Below are 20,891 nucleotides of genomic sequence, written 5' to 3' on the forward strand. Positions count from 1 at the left end.
ATAACTGTGCTCACAGGGACTCCTGCGTGGGCTGATGTAATTTATTTAACTTTGACGCTTTATTGGTATGAACTACTTTCGTTTTAAGCGAGCTCATTAAACTATACTGTTTTGCTATATCAGTATTCTACAGACACAGGATACCCTGGGTTATCACAAGCCTATCGTCAGTCCACTTAGTTTAAGAGAACTACAAAGGCTATATGCATTTATCCCATTTCTGTGATCTCTTACACTGCAAGTGTCAAATTAGGTAGGTATAGGAAATGAAAGACTTAACATACAGAAAGGACTCCACTCTGACAGGTGCTTTACTTGAGAGAAGTTACAGCCTGCAGTAGTACATCCAGCATGTTTGTACTTTGGTTAAGAATTAACGTCTTTGTTAACAACCAAGTAGGATACAAAGACACCTGGGCCACCCTACGGACACCATCACTGCCAAAAAGGGGAGCAGCCAACAGACCAGCACGACAAAAATACCTCCTCATTAAGTTAAAAGAAATTAAGGAGACTGAAGACGGAAAAAGAGGAAATGTGGGTAAGAATAAAATCTTCACATAACAAATGCCAAGAAAGAGTGTGAGTATAAAAAGAAAGCAGGTGGGCAATCCTAGGGAGGTAAGATTTGTGTAAAAGCCAATTCCCAGCCACACTGGGGAGATAATCATCCCCAGAACAACTGTCAGATGGTTTACAAATACGGCAACAAAAATATTTGGAGTTGATCCATTTCACTGTTGCTTACCTCAACTTACAAACATAAACAACTGTGTCGGGTTGTGTCTGTTTTGTTTATGTATTTTTACTTTCCCTTAGCTAGAGTTCATGAAAACACAATTTCAGAATAACTGGCAAACAAAATTGTCCCTTCACCCTTTTGACGTGATCCTTGAAACTAGAATGCTGGACCGTTCTTGCAGTACAATTTTTTTCACAATTCATATCCAAGACACATTTGAGAGCGCAAGCCGTACATATGCAAAAGTAACTGTAAAAATGGATAACATTGATGTTTCCATCTCAAAACCATTAGCGATGGCTCTCAAATCAAATGTTGGTTCCTCACTGGATCACTTCAAGCTTGGGGATCTCTCTGTGGACCTCTCCAGGCAAAAGACTGTGTAGTGGGGGTTCCCATCTATGCCTGCCCAACCATCTTCCAGTTATACTCACAAAACATTCAGCAGCATCGTCCATGATGCCCAGCTGGAAACGTTGCTCATCCTGAAACGTCTTGGCCAGAGCAGTGCGCAGGGCATCAGAAGGCAACACCTTCTCACTGCTACATTGAAACTGGTTGAAGATACCCTAGGAAGAAAACAAAAAGATAGCTAAGTACCTGTTTTTTTCAAAACCTGACTCAAGATATCTGAAAACAAACAGCAAACCTTTAACTCGCTGTGATCAAGCAACACACAGGTATTTGTATTGTACAGGGACTACAAGGGAAAACCCTCGAAGTTCCTCCTTTGAAATCATACGCACTTCTGTGTATTCCTTCCAGTTCATTTTTTTACTCCTGCCTTGGTCGCTTTCTTCTTACAGGTGCCGCCTTCTTTCCTCTTTCAAGTAACTCTTTCCAAATGCCTTAGCCCTTAGACAGTCACAACCTGCTGCTTGCACTCTTTAAGGAATTTACCTCCCCGTAAATCCAAGTAGCAGGTAAGAACCAGATGATTTTTGGATCAACATGCAGGAGGCAAAAGGCACGACATGAACAGCAGTTCCTACGTGGGGCCAGCTGTTCACTTGTTGCCATAAGCCTGCATTTTCATAACTGCAACTCACAGGTGATCTGGGTAATCATTTGCAAGACCACGTAGTTCTATCAAGATACACTATCATCTAAAGCACGGGTTATATTCATGGAAGTTCAGTACATACTCCCAACTGATTAAAAACCACTTTTATTTCATGTGTGCACACATGCGTGTGTCAGACATCCAAAAGATCTTCTGAACAGTTACTTAACTCTCGTTGTGTCCCCCTACAAAAACAGGAACGTAATTCTGTATGCAAGATCCTCAGCTTAACTAAAAACTCCTAGCCCATATTTTCACAGAAGACCATTCTGTCTCCATCACCACTCTGCTCTACTTTCCACCTCATTTCATATGACAAGCAACCATCTTCAGCAGTGTCAATCACAAAATTCTGCTTGTCCTTTCCTACAAAACTTTCCTCACAATATCCCCAAAGATTGCAGACGAGCTCCATTCTTTCTGCAAGAGAAAAAAGGATCGTCTTCAATGATGCACCACTTGGCTCTCCTGCCTTCTAAACTCAGTCAAACGAGGAGAAAGCCAGCCTCAAAATGCTTTGCCCATTTGGTTTTCTTTCAAACCCATACTGAGAATCTGTAGCGATGTTGATTCAGGTATCACTTCCTCCCTTAACTACAGAAAGCTTCCCCCAGCATACTTAGGATCTCTATTAACTGGAAATAAAATAATATGAATCCTTCTCTCCCTTAACTATTCTTACTTACTCCTTATCAGGAAATGAGAAGGACAACTGGGAGAAGGTTTGCAAAGCTGTGCAATCTCAGCTGCTTTGCAGAAGCTGTCGCTGGACGGCCAGCAAACCAAGCCCCCTGCCCCTGCCGTTCCTGGCCGCAGGAATGGTACAGTTTATAGTGTTGAAACTACCTAATATAGCTGTAAAATGCCCATCTCTCTTTACTGCTACTTTTATTTTGGTAGTCCTTACGGTGGTCAGTCGTGGATGAGGGCCCACTGTGCTGAAGCCCACAGCTCTTCTAATATTGCCTTCATCAGAGTACCAAATAACGAGGAGGTGAGGAGAAGGCAGTAAGTCTCACACTTCATGAATTACAGACAATACCTCTCCTCAGTTACTTTTTATATATACATATATAAAAATGGAAAGAGTGACAAAGTCTCTGTACTCATAACCACCTTGATCCCCATTTCTGTCACACTGATAACAGCAAGTTTCACATTTCATTAGTAAATTTTCTCATTTCAGTGGACCTCAAAAAAAAAAAGGCAGCAAAACATAATTTCATCCTGCTTCAGCACTTTACATTAAATAATTTAAGAGCACTTGAAAATATTCATGACTGTGCTTTAGAGATGTGTTTGTTCTGGTTACCATCAACCTCACTTCACAGATCTGGACACAGACAAACCCGGCTAGCGACTGGCACGCAACCTCGCTGCGGGGAACTGACAGACGGGACCCAGCCTGCTTCAGCAAGGGCGCCGAAATGGCTGTGCTCTTGGCGGGGAGGAGGGAATAAGTGCAGGCTCCAACCCAGATAAAAGGAGAAACAAGCAAGCAAACCAAAACTCTTCTTTTAAATTCCCTTCTTTAAAGAAATAGTATCTTTTACCAGTACCATACTTACTAGTTAATGTAAAGAGAGCAGTAAGAAAAAAGTGATCCTAATCATTACAAGCAACCGTTTTTCGCAAGACCATGCATTTTAAATTATTCTGAATCACAAAATAATTACAGCCTTGATAATTAAAACTAAAAAACTTTAAATTAAATATAAACAGCAGAAAACTGTGAAACCTGTTACCACAACCACAGAACAAAAATAATTCTGTAACATCAAATAATTCCATGAACAATTCTAACATGTACAATCAGGAAGTAAAAGATCCCAACTTTACGTACAAGAATGCTTCCTAAAGTTTGTAATGGCATAGCCCACAACGGTATAGTCTCGTTTAGACTACAAAGGGAAAAAAAAAAAAGTCTTACAAGTAGTGAGTAACTGTGCATTTTAATCTAATACAGAACAAATCCTACGATGTCATTGCACAGCGCAGTTCAGAGCATGTTGGAACACAGTGCTCGCAGGAAGTCCCAACAGCACCTCAAATGGAGTCCAAAGCACTTTGAACACGTGGGGGGGGGTGTGGGGTGTGTGTTTGGTTTTCTCAGGGTTTTGGCTGGGGCTTTTGGGGCAGGGATTTGGCTTGGGGGGGGCAGGTTTCTGGGGGTTGTGGGGTTGTTTCCCCTCTTCCTCACTTTTCAAGACAGGTTCTTTGCTCTCCCCCCTCAGAACAGGTCTTTCTGGCCTCTCAGCCTTGGCCGGACAGGTGTGGCATTTCCTGCAGTTTCATCACTAAATTATCTAAATCAGATCTCACCCTAATCCCAGGTCTTGCCCTCGAGTGATTCTGTTGATCACCAACACGCTTGCTCCACAGACAGGTCTGGAAGCCAGCTGGGAGCAGACCAGGAGGGCACTGCTGATCCAGCCCCAGGAGTTCTCACGACACCTTTTCTCCAAGTGCTTCTGGAACTGAATGAGAACTCTTTATATGAAAGATTCGAACTTTGCTCTCTTTCAAAAACTTCTTCACCTGAATTTGAATATAGTGAAAACCGCATTAGCGTATTCACCACACCGATGATCTCTCTCTCTCACTGCCTACATTCCAACGCAAATAAGCGTATCCGTAACAGCAGCAACCATACGAAAAGACACTAAGACACTGCTAAAAGCTTCATGATCAAGAGAAGTCTTTCCTATTTTACCAGTCTTCAGTAACTAAAAATCAAGGACGCAGAACCAAGGAAACAAAAAAAAAAAAAAGCATAACATAAAATCCGAACAATGACTAATATTGTCTGAGCAGCACTACTTTGATTTCTACACTATCCTTGGCATGTTGGGAAGTCTTCGAGCCTAGACAAAGCACAGCGTGAGCAAGCGGTTTTCAGATGGGAAGCATGCCTTCTGGTTACACTGCATTCCTGAGGTCTGTCTAAAAAAGCAGCCCATCTCCCTCCATATTCCCTTTCCTACAGATCTTCAAAGGTTTGGAAGGGGCAGCAGAGACAGCAGAATTAGGAAGCCCAAGTGTTCTTTAAGAGGAATAAATTGCCAAAGTCCATGTAGTTGCATCTAGTCCTTCCCCAATTACTAAGTCAAGATCAACTGCAGTTACATACTTGACCTTCCACCAGCTTGCTCTCAAGAGGCATCCGAATCTGGAAATTCCTTAACCATCCCAGGCAATCTACTGTAGGCCCTCATGCGGCTTATTACCGTGCAGAAGGGTTTTTTTCCTAGTTTTCTAACTGGAAGCTTCGTGTCCTTTCTACTACAGGTCTGGGCTTCTGACAGAGATCAGAACAAGGGCTTGCAGAGCCAGCGGTCTCCCAGAATGATCTCCTCCATTTTGGGAAGTGAGGGGAATCGACATAAACTTTCTAAAGCTTCAAAGGAAAACAACGTAAGTTTTGAGACAAGGAACCTTTATTGTACAAGTATTCAAGTTAAAACCTGGCTTTCTATTTCAGAACGCTAAAATTCACATGCATGATCATAAACAGAATTGTTCTCCATCTGGTTAGAGAAGATAGTAACTATTGTCTGAGGTAATTCATGGGATTGACATTTTGACAATTTTACAAATTTTAAAGATTCGGAAAACTGAAATGTCTGTGAACTCCCCAATAGTTGACGAGATCTGCTCCCAATTATGTCTAACAGTGTTTGGAACCCATTTTCTCCCTAGGAAAGACGTATTCAGTTTATCTGGGGTAAACTGACATCTGCAATGCGTATCTCGCTACACTGATGAAACAAACCCCAGACTTGATGTACATGCACACACGACTTTTTAATCAGGCATGTAGAAGCAGGCTGGCGTAAGAACAAATTGATGGCTGAAGACAAAAGGGAACAGCTATTGAATCAGATCAGCGTCCACGCACTGTAAATTTGAGTTCTGTCCTCGGCAGCTTTCTGACAACTAATTATTCTCTTCCAGCGTTGTGCAGAAGTTCCTTCTGGAGGGGGATATCGCTGCAGCTCTAGCAGCGTGGTATTTCTTCCAAAGCATAGAACATGCTCCCCTCAAACGCTTTAGTATTCTCGATGTTAACAGCTTCTGCCTTTTAGCAAAAGCCACAAATACCAACACGGCCAATCCTCATCCTTCTTTCACTGCTCCAGACGGCAGCATTATTCTTGCTGTCACTCAATTGCGACAGTATCTTTTTTTTTCCCCAAAAAATACTCTCTCTCCATTCCAGTAGCATACCCTTCTTACTCCATTCCACCCACTGGACTTTTTCTCTTGTGTACAGCACCCAATGTCTCCACCACATCACGCTCTCCTCCTGATGCAGCACCTTACTCCATACAACAGCCTGTCTCAACAAAAATCACTTTTCTCCCATCCAACCACATCAGCCTCCACCCACAGCATTACCCCCAGCTCACACTTCTCCGCATATCCTCATGTTATATTCGCCTTCCACGGTGCAAATAATTACAGCTCTGTTTGGTTTTGTGTCTTTGGATCGCTTTCCAAACCTCCAAGTCTGATAGCAATCAACCTAGATTTCCATTATTTCTTTCATTTACAGTCTCTCTTCCATTTTCACTCACACTGTACCCGAAATATTAACATAAGTTCCCCAATATGGACTGTAAAGTCAGGCACCCCTGGTTACTACCAAAATGAAATAGAAGTATTTCATTGTTCTGTTCAGGAGGTTGTCAGGAAAAGAAAACCAAATCACAGAGTGCCCACAGCAACTACATGGCAATTTACTAACTGCTTGATCAAGATTAAAAAAGGCAGTCATCATTTAGAAGCTTCAACTACCAGTTTATTAACTCAGGAAACTGTACTTGCTGCTAGTTGATTTGTCAGGTAGTGCCAACTGAAAAAAAAAAAAAGTTTAAACAATAAAACTAATTACTTTATACACTGCTTTACCCGGGAATACTATCCTAATCTGGTAAAAAGCACAAAACAAGAGGATGAAATCTTTGCAACCAACCTATTACTGTCTCTATCATATAATGAATTTTTGGTAACAAATCCCTTCATTTCAATCCAGTGGATAATCAGAACCATGAACTACAGTCATTGCACTTCTGCAAAGCAGAAGGACCCTATTGTCCTCTAGTTTTCACCTCAGAAAACAACATCATTTCTACACAGAAAATTCACATTCTTCCTGCTTTTGTTGCACTTGACAAAATTATAGAAAAGCCCAGCCCTACTGGAATTTATCGATCAATAGAGCATTCTTCTTTGCAAACTACAAAAAGCACTCTGTCCTGCATCCTGGCACTATGGAGCTCCCAGTACAATCCCTGGAAGGAGAACAAACTCTCCGAGGCATGCTCAGTACAGTGGACGGATTTCCCCCTTCCTGCCCTCTTCCAGCTGTGATAAACAAACACCAAAGCAAAGTCATGCTCTCGAAAAAGGAAAATCAACCAGAACACAGCAGACTTCAACATCAATAATAAATCAAAAAGCTGTTCCAGGGTTACAGCAGGCAAACCACATCGTGGTAAGGACAACTTGTGTACTGAGAAAACCACTTAATGCCACATCTCAAGGAACAGTGTCTGGGATTCCAACAGAGTCTGCAGCTCTGCCTTGTCTTTTTATAGCTGTTGATGCAAAGTTTCTTCAAAATAACCAACGATCGTATGCCTGGAATGATTTCAAGGTTCATTTTGTAGCCATGTAAACATAGCCAGGTAGCACAGCAAGTTTTAAAATCGCTTCAAGAATTTGTGCAATGGTCATCTTCAATGCGGTACAAAAATAAAATGTGATTTTACAGCAGGTATGGCGTCACTGTCCTGTGACCCCTCATTTTATAAACAACAGTAATTTAAAATTATAAATAATATTTGTAGAGCTAGCTGAGCATTTACAGTAAATGCTGTGCGTGACATCAGAATCCCTAGAAACAGTTGTGGCAAGCCAAGAAAGTGTGGAAAAAAATACAACTGCTTTGGTGTCATTCAAAGGCTAAAATGAGCTCAGTGAAGACTATCCTCCTCTGAAGTCAACAGGAAGAGAATGTCACCTTCAGAGCAAGGGTTCAAGTCAGGGTAAGAGCACGAGCCCTCTCTGCACAACACAGGAGGTGTCTGGCAAACGGAGCCTGGAGCAGCGTGGGGACACGATGCAGACTCTTCCCCCCAAGTGTATTGCCCCCTCCCCAGGCCAGGCTGGAATCTGAACATGCCAGCACGCTTTGGAGAAGAGCAAACTTCTCCTGCTTCCTCCCTGCCTGGTCTGGACAGGTATTTTGGGCAGATCCCCACCTGACAGCATGCAAGGCTAATTACCTCTCCCCAGACTCTAATGGGAGATTTTGGCATGGTACAGAGCTCCAAATTCTTGGGTTCCTAAAGGATCCAGCCATATCTTCTCCCCCATCTTAGCAAAGCCTAAGGCAAGATTCAAGAGAAAGCAGACATCAAAGGCCTGGCAGCTAAGCTGGCACTACCCTGCAGGAGAACACTCCACGGCTCCCAGAGCAGACGGTCAGGCTGGGGGAGAGATGAGCAGGAAGGGAAGGGATGAGCTGCAGCACCGGGACACCTTGGTGATGCCTGCAGCTTTAGGTGCTCATTAAACACACAGTCCTGTCTGTCTTACGCAGGTTTATACACAGTATGTGCCAGACAGCGAGACTTCTACAGGAGGGGAAACAAAAGAGCATTTGAGAACACTGACCCAGAGGGCCCAACAGCCTTCTTCCCCTTCTACTGCCAGCTTGGGGAGTTTATGAAGATGAACGTGACCATCTCCACCGTTTGGGGCTATCCCTTTCTGATTTAGCATCCCTACCTTCTTTTCACTTGTATGCAAGCAAGACAGTCTGTTTGCGGCGTTTGGGTTTTCGGGGGGGGGGGGGGGGGGGGGGGAGGGGATGAGGGGAGGTTTGCATCCCCAATTTCACTTAGAGTTAAGTGACATCCTTTATTACTCACCTTTACAATATTATTTGACTTGTTAACAGCATAAAAACAGGTGAAAATTCTCCACTATTTATGTACACACATCAACATTTTAGACGAGTTAATGAAGGTGGAAACTTGTCACAGTATCACCCAGAGAAAAAAACGGAACTGTGAATCGATTTATGAACATAAGGGAACCAGGAGCAAAACAGTTCTGTAACTTCTAACAAACAGATTTCTACTTATTTTTTCTCTTGTACAGTTGTACAATAGATGTCTGTAAAGTTTCTGAAGGTTCTGAAATTGGCTGGGGTAGAACACACTGAAATTTCCCACGAAGAACAGACTGCAGACAGAGAAAACACTAACATTTTGGGTTGGATTAAAGCCAGTTAGAAATTATTTGTTTACTTTGTTAAGTATTGGTTACTGCCCACATTCAGAAATACTCATCCAGATAACTCTACTTGTTTATGCATCTCATCAGAGTTTTTCACTGTGCATTGAGCTTTAAGAGCTACAGGAGTTCTGCGCACAACCAGATCCAAGTTCTCTAAAATGTGCAAGGAACTGGAGGATCTGGTGCAACATTATAGCCTTGTTGGAGGGTTGTAAACACCTTCTGGCTAAGCATGGCAAGGGTAAGACCTCCAGACGGGAAACAAACCAAAAACATTCTTGCAGGTATCTGCGAGAAAGAAGAGAGAGCAGCAAGTTTTTTCAAAGGCTGCTTAATTTAAAAAAATAAGCATATGGCTGCAGGCATGCAATTTGTGAATTCTGCCACTCTACCTGTCACTTCCAAGTTTATAATAGCATACTGCACACTTCAGCAAGACATCAAAAACAAGCATTTTACCAACAAAGCTAAACGCTCTTCGCCCCAACGTCTGCTTTTAGTACATATAATCCAGAGATCCTGTCATCTTCCATCTTACTGTAGTGCTTTCCTCCCTCATACTGGTACTGCTCATCCAGATGCATCTTTCTCCACAGCTTATCTTTCAATACCACTTCTGCACAGGTTCATCCTCTCCTTTTTCCTATAACATCTCCTCCCCCCCACTTCTTTTTCAGTACTCTCACTCAGAAACTATTATCTTTATTCTACAACCTCTCAACTCCATCTCAGAGCCCAGTCTACTTTCACTCAAATGGCAGAACCTGTCTGATCACCTGGTACTTCCTCGCTGTATCTTGCTGCTAAGCTAAAGCCCAGAACAGCAAAAGCTTATATTCATGATAACTTCCTAAGCTTTTCTCTTTCTGTCCTCAGCTACCAAAGAATGTCAACAATCACCTGGCAACACTCAAGGGCACGATCCAAGAATTAGCTTCAAATTATTTATCCCATTAAACTTCATCAACTCAGACCAGATCATGCCTAAGTCTTGCCACTTCCCTACAAGGCAGGTGACATATTTAGTACTCCATCTTTTCTTCGTCTGGATAGCTGTATTTCTCATTTCGGATGTGCTATCTTGCTCCTAACCCACTGCTATATCCTCTTCTGACGATACGACCGTAAATATCATCCTGTCACATCATTTCAACAGATATGTCTTGAGACAAATTTCCCTTCAGCAGGAAATTATTCTCTTCTTTCATGCCTTAACAGTCTGCTCTTTGCTGCTCTTTAGCAAGGGAAAACCCCTCAACAACAGTCCAAAAACTCACTAGGTAACTCATTTCAAGGCTGTCTCTACCAGAGCACCTGTAAAGTCACTTTACAGCAGCAAGCCAGCTATTATACTATAAATCTTTCCTCTGAACTTCAGATGATCTTCATTTAAACATTGCAGTCTCTATTTTGCCACATTTATAAAACATGCTGCCTGTCCTTTTCAGTCCTACACACAGAATTCATGACAACAAATTCTCCCACAATGAATTTAAATATTTAGTTGGATTTTACAAGCCATTTGTCATCAAAGAAAATGTCTCAGTTGCAATTTCAGAAAGAAAAATCACTGCTCAGGAAGATGAAAGCTGATATTTTCATCGTGTTTGCATCACATCCATTTCTCCTGCGAGGTTAGAGGGAGCCGTGGGTTTGAAGAAGCAGTACTTAGAAAGCAGGGCACAAAAACCCAGAAGTGCTAAAAATTAATGGGTACAGACAAATGGAGATGTAGGGTTGCACAATTTACTCAAGCAGATAACAGCAGCCAGAATCAGAGCTAGCATCTAGATCTCACTGTCCAGGCAACATCTATGACAGACAGGAATTATCTCTGCATCCACAAATGGAATTGATGTTTTTTAAAACAGGCTACAAAGAGCCATTTAATGCCGACATCGGTATTTACAGTAGAAAACACCTTTTAGTCTCATAACCAACAGTTTTGAACAGGAAAGCTTCAAGCTAAATGGCCTTCTCCATGCTGATATTTAAAGTAGCTCCAAAGGAAAGGTAAATTCTGAAGAGCATACTAACTGTATACAGCATGGTATTTATGAACCAAATGACAAAACAGAAAAAAACAAAGCAAACTGATGTTTTACTAGCTGAACTAATCTTTCAAATAACATGGAGGCTCACAATGACCAGCATTCTGTTGATAGCAGTCTGTGTATCTGAAACTTTACCTACAGTATTTTCACAATTTATTGGCTTGAACATATTTCAAGAACAGTACTATGAGTGTCTTGGGCCAGTCTCTATCAGATTTAACTTTGTTCTCACAAATTTCTAGATGCAGGTTTGACTACACATATTAATCAAATATTGAAAGTGTTTCTGTTCAATTTTTTTAAAAAAATGATTTTTAGTTTATTTCCAACTTTTACCTTAAGAGCACAGAAGATGCAAGAATCGCCCATACATTTGTGCGTTGTGATTTGCCGGAAACTGCGGCGAAAAATGTCCAGGTGCCAGAGAACCTGAAACACAAAAAGGCACACAGATGGTTTTATCAATATATAAAATAACACATCACGCTCTGACTAAAATTGCACACACTACATAATACCAGAAGTACGCTAATGTCAGCAAACATCACTTTTAAAACAGGATGCTTTTCATCTAACTAGAAGTTGGCATTTTTGTCTCTCTCAGCTGTAGCATTCACATACGTTCAGTTACAGCAGGACATCCCTCTGAATTTCTTGCCCCATGCCTTGTCCGAGTTGCAGTGCCAGCCAGAACAGCACAGAGCTGCCACGGACACCCCACCGATCCTGGGGCTGAAATCCACCCGTTCTCCCACCTCCTTGTTCTGAGCAGATAGCCCAAACGCTGGAAAAATGGAGCGCCAACAGCATATACATTCACAAGTCCTTGCAAGGCAAAATGATACATTACCAGAAGCCGTTATGCCCAGTATTCTCATTAGTAAGTGTATTTACATGCCATTACTATCACTGGCAGGTTCCTAACCCTAACCTGTGTGGGCGGTTACACTTTCTCTCAGGACAGGTATGGTGGCCATACCAGGTATGGTCACCACATACAAAAGCAAGCAGGCTTTTACATATTCTGCTAGCAATACCGAGGCAACGTTTGCTGTTACAGCACCAAGTTTGATTCTTAGGTTATACCACTAAATCTGTGCAATCCTGAGCCATTACCTAAATTCATATCTGTAAAAAAGCAACGATACCAATCTTGAGGTTTTTCACAGTGAGCTCTCTACATATAAATGTAGTCGGTGGTGGCTATTTCAGCCTCATCTAACAATAAATGGACTTTCTCGTAAGCCTCAGAAGCACCAGCCTTTCAGCAGGCAGAAGCTTGCACTGAAAGAAGCCCTGACCTAAATCGCATCCTGCCAGGTTCCGGACAGAGCAGCACGGTTCAGGCTGGCATCTGACCGGCTAAATGCTTCGTTAGCATACACAGAGCAACCAGATTTCTTATTTCTGATTTATCTGTCCAGAGCAATAGGATAGGAAAAATTTAGCACTTTGAAAAAAGCTGCACTGGTTAAGTGTTTCCAGCTGGAACAATTTGTTAACTAAACCACAGCACAAATATTACCTAAAATCATATTTAAAACCACATTTATTGAGTATGTAATCTGTAAAGTTTCCCAAAACTTCAGAACTGTCACAGCTATGTTTATACTCCAACTCTCCCTGTACTTCAGGGCCTGGGAGGCAACATAAGCCTTGGAACAATCTCATTACACACAACATTCCTGAAGAACTATTTGCAGACTTCACAAAAGGACAAAAAAAATAACACACTTAGGAACAAGTCCAATTTTTCGATGTAATTGCCTTTGGAGTTTATCTTGAATGTTTACAGAAACACTTAATAGTAAGGAGCAACAAACATTCAAGAGCCTCTCAGACTAACACTGAATGTTAAAAAATTATGATAAAAAAACCCAGATGTATATACTTTATTAAATGGTTACCATCCAGGTTTTTTTTTAAATTCAGCTTGACGGTAAAATATTTTTGGCACCATCTCTCTCTTGAGCTTTGGAAGAAAGTGGTTTATGTGGAAGACTAAAGGCCAGGTCGTTAGGCTTTCATCTTCATGTATGGCATGCAGCTGATGTTAGGCTCTACTCAGCTCTGACCTAGGTACAGTAACTCAGGAGGCAGCCAGTGATTACACCTTACAACTGAACAGAAGCAATTAATGTGGTACATCACTGGAAACCCCACTTTTCCTGTAATAAGTTCCCTTTGTGCACAAGTCCTGCATTTTGAGGGATATTAAGCCTAGTGAGGGCCACTGGTGTTTCTATTTGTATTATTTGTGTCACTGGGGTATCTTGAAGCCTTAAGTTAGTTGAGAACCTTATCATGGCCCAGGGGAAAAAAAAACAACCACAAAAACAAACAACAGTGACCAAGTCTGTGCTACACAGACAAGTCATAGGAAGGGAAGGAAACTGATGTGGAGAAAGGGCTTTAAACCCCACACCCAGAAGGACTGAATCTCAAACGTCAGACATTCAGAACATCTAAATGGTGACAATACCAGCACAGCAGCCATGCCACCCCACTAAATTTTGACACAGGAAAAGGATTTTCTTCAGAATCAAAAGGTAAAGACTCAATCATCTAAACTGAGCTACAAATCAGCAGTTAGAAAGACAACTGGACTACATAAAAAGGATTTTCTATACCTATTATCAACCATTAAACTTGACTGTATCAACCAAAAAATTAAACTTACTTTTAAGAAGCAGACATACTGCAAGCTATGCAATATTCTGCTATATTTAAGAAATTTTCTATACATATTTTCATCTTTGTTTGACATATTACAAGTTTACACAAACAAGAGATTCAGGTACATTAAGTGATGACTATGTGAATGTTGTTGATTTCACCAGGAAAACCAGAAAATGAAAAAAAGCTGTGCTACAACTCAACTAATCTGCATTTCCAAACACAGCTTTATTCTATCTGGGCCCACAAACAATTATATAGTCAAGCCTGGCTACATTTGTTGCACAGTCAAGCCTGGGAAAATCCTGTGACAGGCAGTGGACAAAGGCAGAAACATTTTTTTATCATGTGCTCTTACCTGCAGCGCACTATTCAGGAAGCAACTGTTCTGTCCTGGTTCATTGCTGAGACCTTTGCTGGGTGCTATCGACGTGGTATTTCGTGGAGTAAATATGCCCTGTACGTTCCCCCGACCCACAGAAAAGTAATTTCTTTTCCAAGACATCTTCCAGTTTCAGCTGTAGAACACACAGGTTTAGGCTGGCAGAGTACGTGGCTTGATCAGACCCTTCCTTTCTTTCACCAAAATTCAAAACTGGGAGAACATCCAATCTTCTTTAAATTATAGTTTAAACAGACTTTATCCTTCCACAGGACTCCAGCAGTTTGCTTCTTTTAAATCCAGCCCAGGATGCTATTCTTCATTTGATGTTTATGTATGCAAAACCCTCTTTTACGAGCAGCCGCATACAAAGTTTGCAAAGGGAAGAAATCCATGGTGGTACAAGTTCATCTGCCACGCCGCTTCTCCCTTTTCCAAACAGGCAGTGACTTCAGGGAACAAACGGCAAATTAAGGAGGTCCCAGAATCAAGTGGAGAAAAACAACAGCTACCTCCCACACCCCAAAAACCCAGCTTCTCTAATCCTCTTATAATCCTCCTGCAGAAGATGGGAAAAATTCAATTAATAAGGGAGCAGAGAAACCAAAACCAAAATAAAACCTTGGCAGCTCCCTTTCAGTTCCGTCTATCCTGGGTGATGAAAGCGACATTCTCCTCACCCAGGAACACGAAGCAACTCCAGGACTTGAGAGCAAAGAGCTTTAAAGCAGCAAAAAGTCTCCAACAGAGTTCTTCTAATTCTGCGTGCGATCTTTAGAAGTTTCTTCTCCTGATCCTCCTTTTGCAATCGGAAGGCCCAGCCATGCCAGAAAGCTTGAGAGAGAAAAATAATCAAAGGCTTGCGTCATTTAATTACTCTCTTGGTTTTGTTGTGCTCTGCCAAGACCAGTGTTGCCTCACCTCCCACAATACACTAAATCTTCCAAGACAAAGAAAAAATATAAACCTTCCTCCACCCAAAGGATAAAACAACATGGAAAAGAATAGAGAATTCTGAGAAAAGTATGCAGGACCAAGAGGGCTGGAGTATGCTGGAAGCGTTAGAGAAGGAAGTTAGATTAAAAAAATAAAGCGCAACATTCACATGAACTCCATGGCAGTTTTCACACGTAACCTTTGGAATCTCGAAGTGCTGAATTTTTTTTAAGATATCCTAAGTCCTTGCAACAGCAGTAAGAGGATTTGTGACACAGTGAATCCACGCTAGCACGCCGTCCACCCTAGAACTGAGATTCTGCACTGAACTCAGCAGGCCGAGAAGACGATGGTACAAGGCGCGCCCCTGACTCAGCAGCACACAGCTCTCTCCAGAACCAAACAGTCTCCACATTTTCTTAATCAGAAACTACGTGTCTATCTATAAAAAGTTACTTAATTCAGGTACAGGGGATATGCAATGTCTTTCAAAAGACACTGATGCTTCTGAAGCAGCCAGGAGGATCACTCAGCAGAAACGGCTCTTCCCAAAAAGAACTTAATCTAAGAAATTCCTAGACACATTTTTTCAAAGTTCTCGCAAGTGTAGCCCACCTGTATTTACTTTAAAGACAATCGCAAACCATTTTCCAGGGACATTCCCTATGACATTTAGGATTATCCGATTGTTTTACACATGTAACAACTGAAGGTACCTCTTCTGGCTAGTATAAGCACGATGACTCTATTCCACGTTTTCTGAAGTAGTAATTGCAGCATGAAGTCACTACAACATAGACACACAAAACTATGGTTTGTGCATCAGTAAAAACTAAGGGAATAATTCCTTACAAAGATATCCTGGGTATCTTCACCTTCGACACAATTATAAATTCTTCATCTCCTGTCAAAACACAGAAAGAACTTCCTCAACACCCACAAATGCGCTGCAGCAGCCTAACCCATTCCCTTCTAGTAATATTTTGTTTGTACTTCTATTAAACTCATTCTACAAATACTAATGAAGTCTCAGCACTGCTGTAAGGCAGGCAAATACCTATGTACAGATGAATATTCTTCTTGGTTGCCAGTGTACCACACAGAGTTGTCAGATGTGCTTGCAAGCCTGCAGACGCAGACCATTACCATGCTGGTTGCGCAGCATTCCTGAGCGCTGAATACACGGACAGGATTCATTTCAAAGCCATTTCAGCCTCAGCCTCCTTTCTTTGCTCAATCCCTTAATGAACCATGAGCCAACCATGCCGTGTGAGGCAATCCAGTTTCGAGCAACAACCGAAGGATCCCTGCAAACCAATGCCGCTCGCTGTAAGTGCCAGGGCTGAGCCCGCACCGCAGAGACAGAGCGGACGCTGCCTGGAACGAGCAGAGGCAAGCAGGCTCTGGGCTAGCTCACCAAAACCCCCGAGCCAAGCACTGCGTCTTCTGCTGTCCGCAGCACATATTAAAAAGCACAAAATACAATCCAAAACACACCCAATATGCACAAGCATGAGCAGCACCTCCTCAGCGGACTTGATTCTGCTCTCAAAACAGGCTATCAAGCTTCAAGTACTTTCTGAGCCAACCTGTCTCAGTTATGACAAAGTGAAAACATTTTTTCTATTGATTTTCATTGTCTTGGAACCAGAATCAGATGAGAGGCTTTGCAGTTCGCCTGTCACTGCAGCAAGACTACTGCAAGCTGGCCAGGACTCGGGCAGCAGCCGTGCAAGCTTACTATCTGCACTGCATTTGCACAAGCTTCGCAGAACCGCCTTCTTCCCACACGTTCGCTACGATCGCTCGCAGGAGGGAGCTCAGTTTGCTCACCTGGCTATGCTGCCTTTGCAGAGCTAAGAACGAGCAGGAAACACTGAAGCTGGTAACCACTGGGTTATGACGAAACCAGGTCTCTGGAGATACATGGCAGCTTCACACTCTGCCAACCTCTAAAAACTTAATGTTATACAATAGCTACAAAATGGAATACTAATTCATCTGAAATATATTTACAGGCCCACTTAGCTTCTGCTTTACCATATAAAGTGTTGTCCTGCAAGCAGGAAAAAGGATTTTTTGTAAAAGCCAACCATCATTATTAAAATACCCCATTTTGTATCCACCACCACTGATGAACCATCAGCGCAGAAAAGCTAACCCTCCCATACTCCAAACAGCCAATACACAACTGCTAAGCAAACAGCAGGGATCCGTCAGGAAGAGGAAGGCCACTGCTGCACAAGCCTGTCAGCAGACGTAGGTTTTTCTCCACCCATGCCACTTCTCCCAGATCCTGTGGCAGCTCATAAGCGGTCCCAACCACAGAACTAAAGAACAACAAAGTTTAATTTCTTGAAATGAAATCAGGGTAACACTTTCACGACATATGCCACAAGCTTCAGAGAATTACATAGTTAAGGGAGAAGAGAATATTTTCATGTACTACAGAATCACAGAATGGTAGGGGTTGGCAGGGACCTCTGTGGGTCACCCAGCCCAACCCCCTGCCCAAGCAGGGTCACCCAGAGCAGGCTGCACAGCACCACGTCCAGGCAGGGCTGGAATATCTCCAGAGAAGGAGACTCCACAGCCTCCCTGGGCAGCCTGTTCCAGTGCTCTGTCACCCTCAGAGGGAAGAAATTCTTCCTCATATTCAGATGGAACTTCCTGTGCTTCAGTTTGTGCCCATTGCCCCTTGTCCTGTCACTGGGCACCACTGAAAAGAGCTTGGCCCCGTCCTCCTGACCCCCACCCCGCAGATATTTACAGGCATTTCTAAGGTCCCCTCTCAGCCTTCTCTTCTTCAGGCTGAACAAGCCCAGCTCCCTAAGCCTCTCCTCATAGGAGAGATGTTCCAGTCCCGTCACCATCCTTGTAGCCCTGATTAAAAAAATTTTCTGATTAAAAAAATTATTGAGAAAGACTGCTTCCCTATTAAGAACATGTAAAAGCCAATAGCTTTTTAACAGTACAAGGAAAACCCCTACAACCAAACTGCCAATGGGGTTTCCCAGCCTTCTGTAGCATTGTAATGTTAGGTGACAACTGTAGTTTCTCATAACTCTTCTATTAAAAAACAAACAAACAAAAAAAGCAACACACACAAAACACAAAAAAAAACACAATGAAAAAACCCACTAAAAACCCACCAAACCCCCCCAGCTGACAGATTCAAAAGCTGCAGCTACTCTATGTCCTGGTGGCATCTTGGCGTGACCCCAGAAAACCAAGCCTGAAGTAAAAGAAAATGGTATTATCAGACCTGAGAAAACTGGTCTTATAGAAAAAAGACAGGATTCTCACTGCTGGGAATTTTACCAATACAGAAATACGACCAAAAGAGGAGGAGTGCCAGGTGCAATAGCCTAAGTGATGCTCTTGGTTCATTACTCAAAACAGGATCCTAGAGACACAACGAACTGAGGCAGAGTGCCTAAAGACTTTTCAGGTACTTGAATTTTGATTATCATATTAAGAACACTATTCCCTGGAATACGGCACAAAATTAATCTACTCAGTGACTAAAAAAGCTAATTATATCCCTGAAAACTGGCATAGCCCTATGATAATGTTATATGTATATTATAATAAAGAGTAAATAATATATAAAGACTATATAATAACAATACAAAAAAGGAAATCCACCATTTAGAGCTTCCCTTGAACTCATGCTGTTTGGCAACAGCTTTCTTAAGGAAGAAGGGAGGGCTCCCAGTCACAGTGAGGGGCTCAACAGACAAGAGAAGGGCAAGGGGTATCACCCCCATCGCCTCTCCAGCCGCGCAACCCCCGGCCAAAGCTGGCCACAGCTCAGCACGTTCTTCTCGCCTGGAGAAACCCAAGTCTGTCCTCGGGACAGCACAGCACTCTACAAGACACCTGCCACCGAAGAGTTCAAGTCCCTGTTCATTCTCACATTCACTTGCTAACTCAACCCTGTAAGAAGATAACATCTCAAGCTGCATCCTTCATTCTCCGATGAGGTCCCACCATCACTGCTCATTTTAAGGGGGCGGGAGAAAAAAATTGTAATACTCCTCTCTTACTGCAGTCTCATGTCTCTCCAAACATTTTAGGCTATTGCTTGATGAACCATTCCAGGTGTGACTGAATTAAAACAACCCACTTAGGAAAGGAGATGCTTCCATTTAGCATTAGGTATGGTTGAAACCACCAATTAAGTATTTATCACACTGTTAAATAAGAAAGAGGTCCAGAATTTATTTTTCATTACTTCCGTTTCTGAAGAAACTTTCAAAACACAGAAGAAAGTAAATGCTCCAGTATGTGAATGTGTGTGGTTTCAGAAAAGAGAACCCCCCACCGCCAAGATCCCACCACCTCTTCTGGCCGTTGGGAGCAGATTAACCATATAGAGGGCAAATTGTCCTTTCACATGCCACACTACCTCTGAAAAGCCTAAACAGATGAGAAATGGTTTTTAAATCCCTTATTTATTTTTCATAACAAAAAAAAAAAGAAAGAATTGTCCACGGCAATGGATTTTGGTGAAAGATTTCAACCCAATGGCTCCTGGCAGGGTTGCTCTTTCAGTGAGGAAGCACAGGAACAATCCCCTTGACTGATCCCATGGCTGTTCGCGGCTAGAGGGAAAGAGTTTTCACAACTACAGGCTTGAGAACATACTTTCTCCATGTAGACAAAATGATTAAAGTATTTGCTAATTTCCGCATGGATTAAATTATATTTAATTGCAGAGCTATCAATATTAAGACCTTCATTCACAGTTTAGACATCCCAAAGAACAGCCAGCTTTGCAAGTCAGGCTAAATTCAGTCTTGAAGGTGATGAAACAAAATGGAGGGACAGAAGAAGTGCCCAGCGCTGAATAACCATGAGGCTGGATGAAGAAAAGAGGGACCAGGGTGGCGATCGTAAACATCCCTGACAGAAGCCAGCCGCCACACAACCGAAGAGGGGATAACTTCTTCCTCTTGAGGAGGTCTCCTCTTGTTGAGACGCTTAGCTAGCCAGAAATATTGGACATTCATCTCTGTCTCAAAGAATTTTTTGATCGTGCAAACAGGGCAACAGAGAGAGAAGAAAAAAAAAAATCTGCTTTATGCATGCGTTTTCTCAGACTTGATTGCTATGCTGGGAGAAAGAGGGGGGAAAAGCCTGTGACGCTTTTGCTGTCAAGCTTACACCCATTTGTCAGTCTTCCTCTTAAAGGAATAACTTCGTTAGCTGGCTGTGCGTTACTTGTGCCTGCCAGGTGGAACCAGTGCCTGACAGCATCAGACCATGCCCTGATGCCCACCACAGACTCATACTGGTCTTCCTCATTTTTCATTCTGCCATTGCACAGTTTCTAGTCTGTGAAGTTTTGTAAAGATCTGACAAAGCAGTGAGCATCAGAGACCTTAGGTCAACTCCCCAGAACCACGTTAGAAAATATACTCAGAGTTTGCATTAGGTTATGACAAATGGTCTTTCAGACACCAGGGAAATGTTTCTACCTACCTGATGCAAAACTATGCTAATGTTAGGCTAAAAGTTGCTAGTAAAGACCATCAAAATGACCCTGGAGTGAAGATTAAAAACAGAAGTTTCCCCAAACCCACAGATGTACTTCCTTAGAGAGTAAGGGTATGGCAAGCCTGCAACAAACACTACAGGCTTCCCAGAAGACACAATGAAGGCCGTCTCTGAGAGACCACCTCAAGATAGCAGAAACCAAAACTGAAGGGACTAGATGGAACAGTG

At 42.4% G+C, this 20,891-nt stretch overlaps 1 protein-coding gene across 14 annotated transcripts in view; it reads right to left on the bottom strand.

Moving 5' to 3' along the window:
- USP54 (ubiquitin specific peptidase 54) overlaps positions 1 to 20,891 on the bottom strand; it is a 104,983-nt gene that overhangs the window by 40,104 nt on the left and 43,988 nt on the right. For all 14 annotated transcript variants that reach the window (XM_075422852.1, XM_075422859.1, XM_075422858.1 and 11 more), the window contains 3 exons: positions 14,202 to 15,059; positions 11,504 to 11,596; positions 1,177 to 1,311 (listed from right to left, as the gene is read on the bottom strand). In XM_075422852.1, the coding sequence (XP_075278967.1) occupies positions 1,177 to 1,311; positions 11,504 to 11,596; positions 14,202 to 14,348 (375 nt within the window). In that variant the 5' untranslated portion in view covers positions 14,349 to 15,059. The remainder of the gene's footprint in view (positions 1 to 1,176; positions 1,312 to 11,503; positions 11,597 to 14,201; positions 15,060 to 20,891) is intronic.

Source organism: Opisthocomus hoazin, chromosome 6 (genome assembly GCF_030867145.1).
Source record: "Opisthocomus hoazin isolate bOpiHoa1 chromosome 6, bOpiHoa1.hap1, whole genome shotgun sequence".
NCBI lineage: Eukaryota > Metazoa > Chordata > Aves > Opisthocomiformes > Opisthocomidae > Opisthocomus > Opisthocomus hoazin.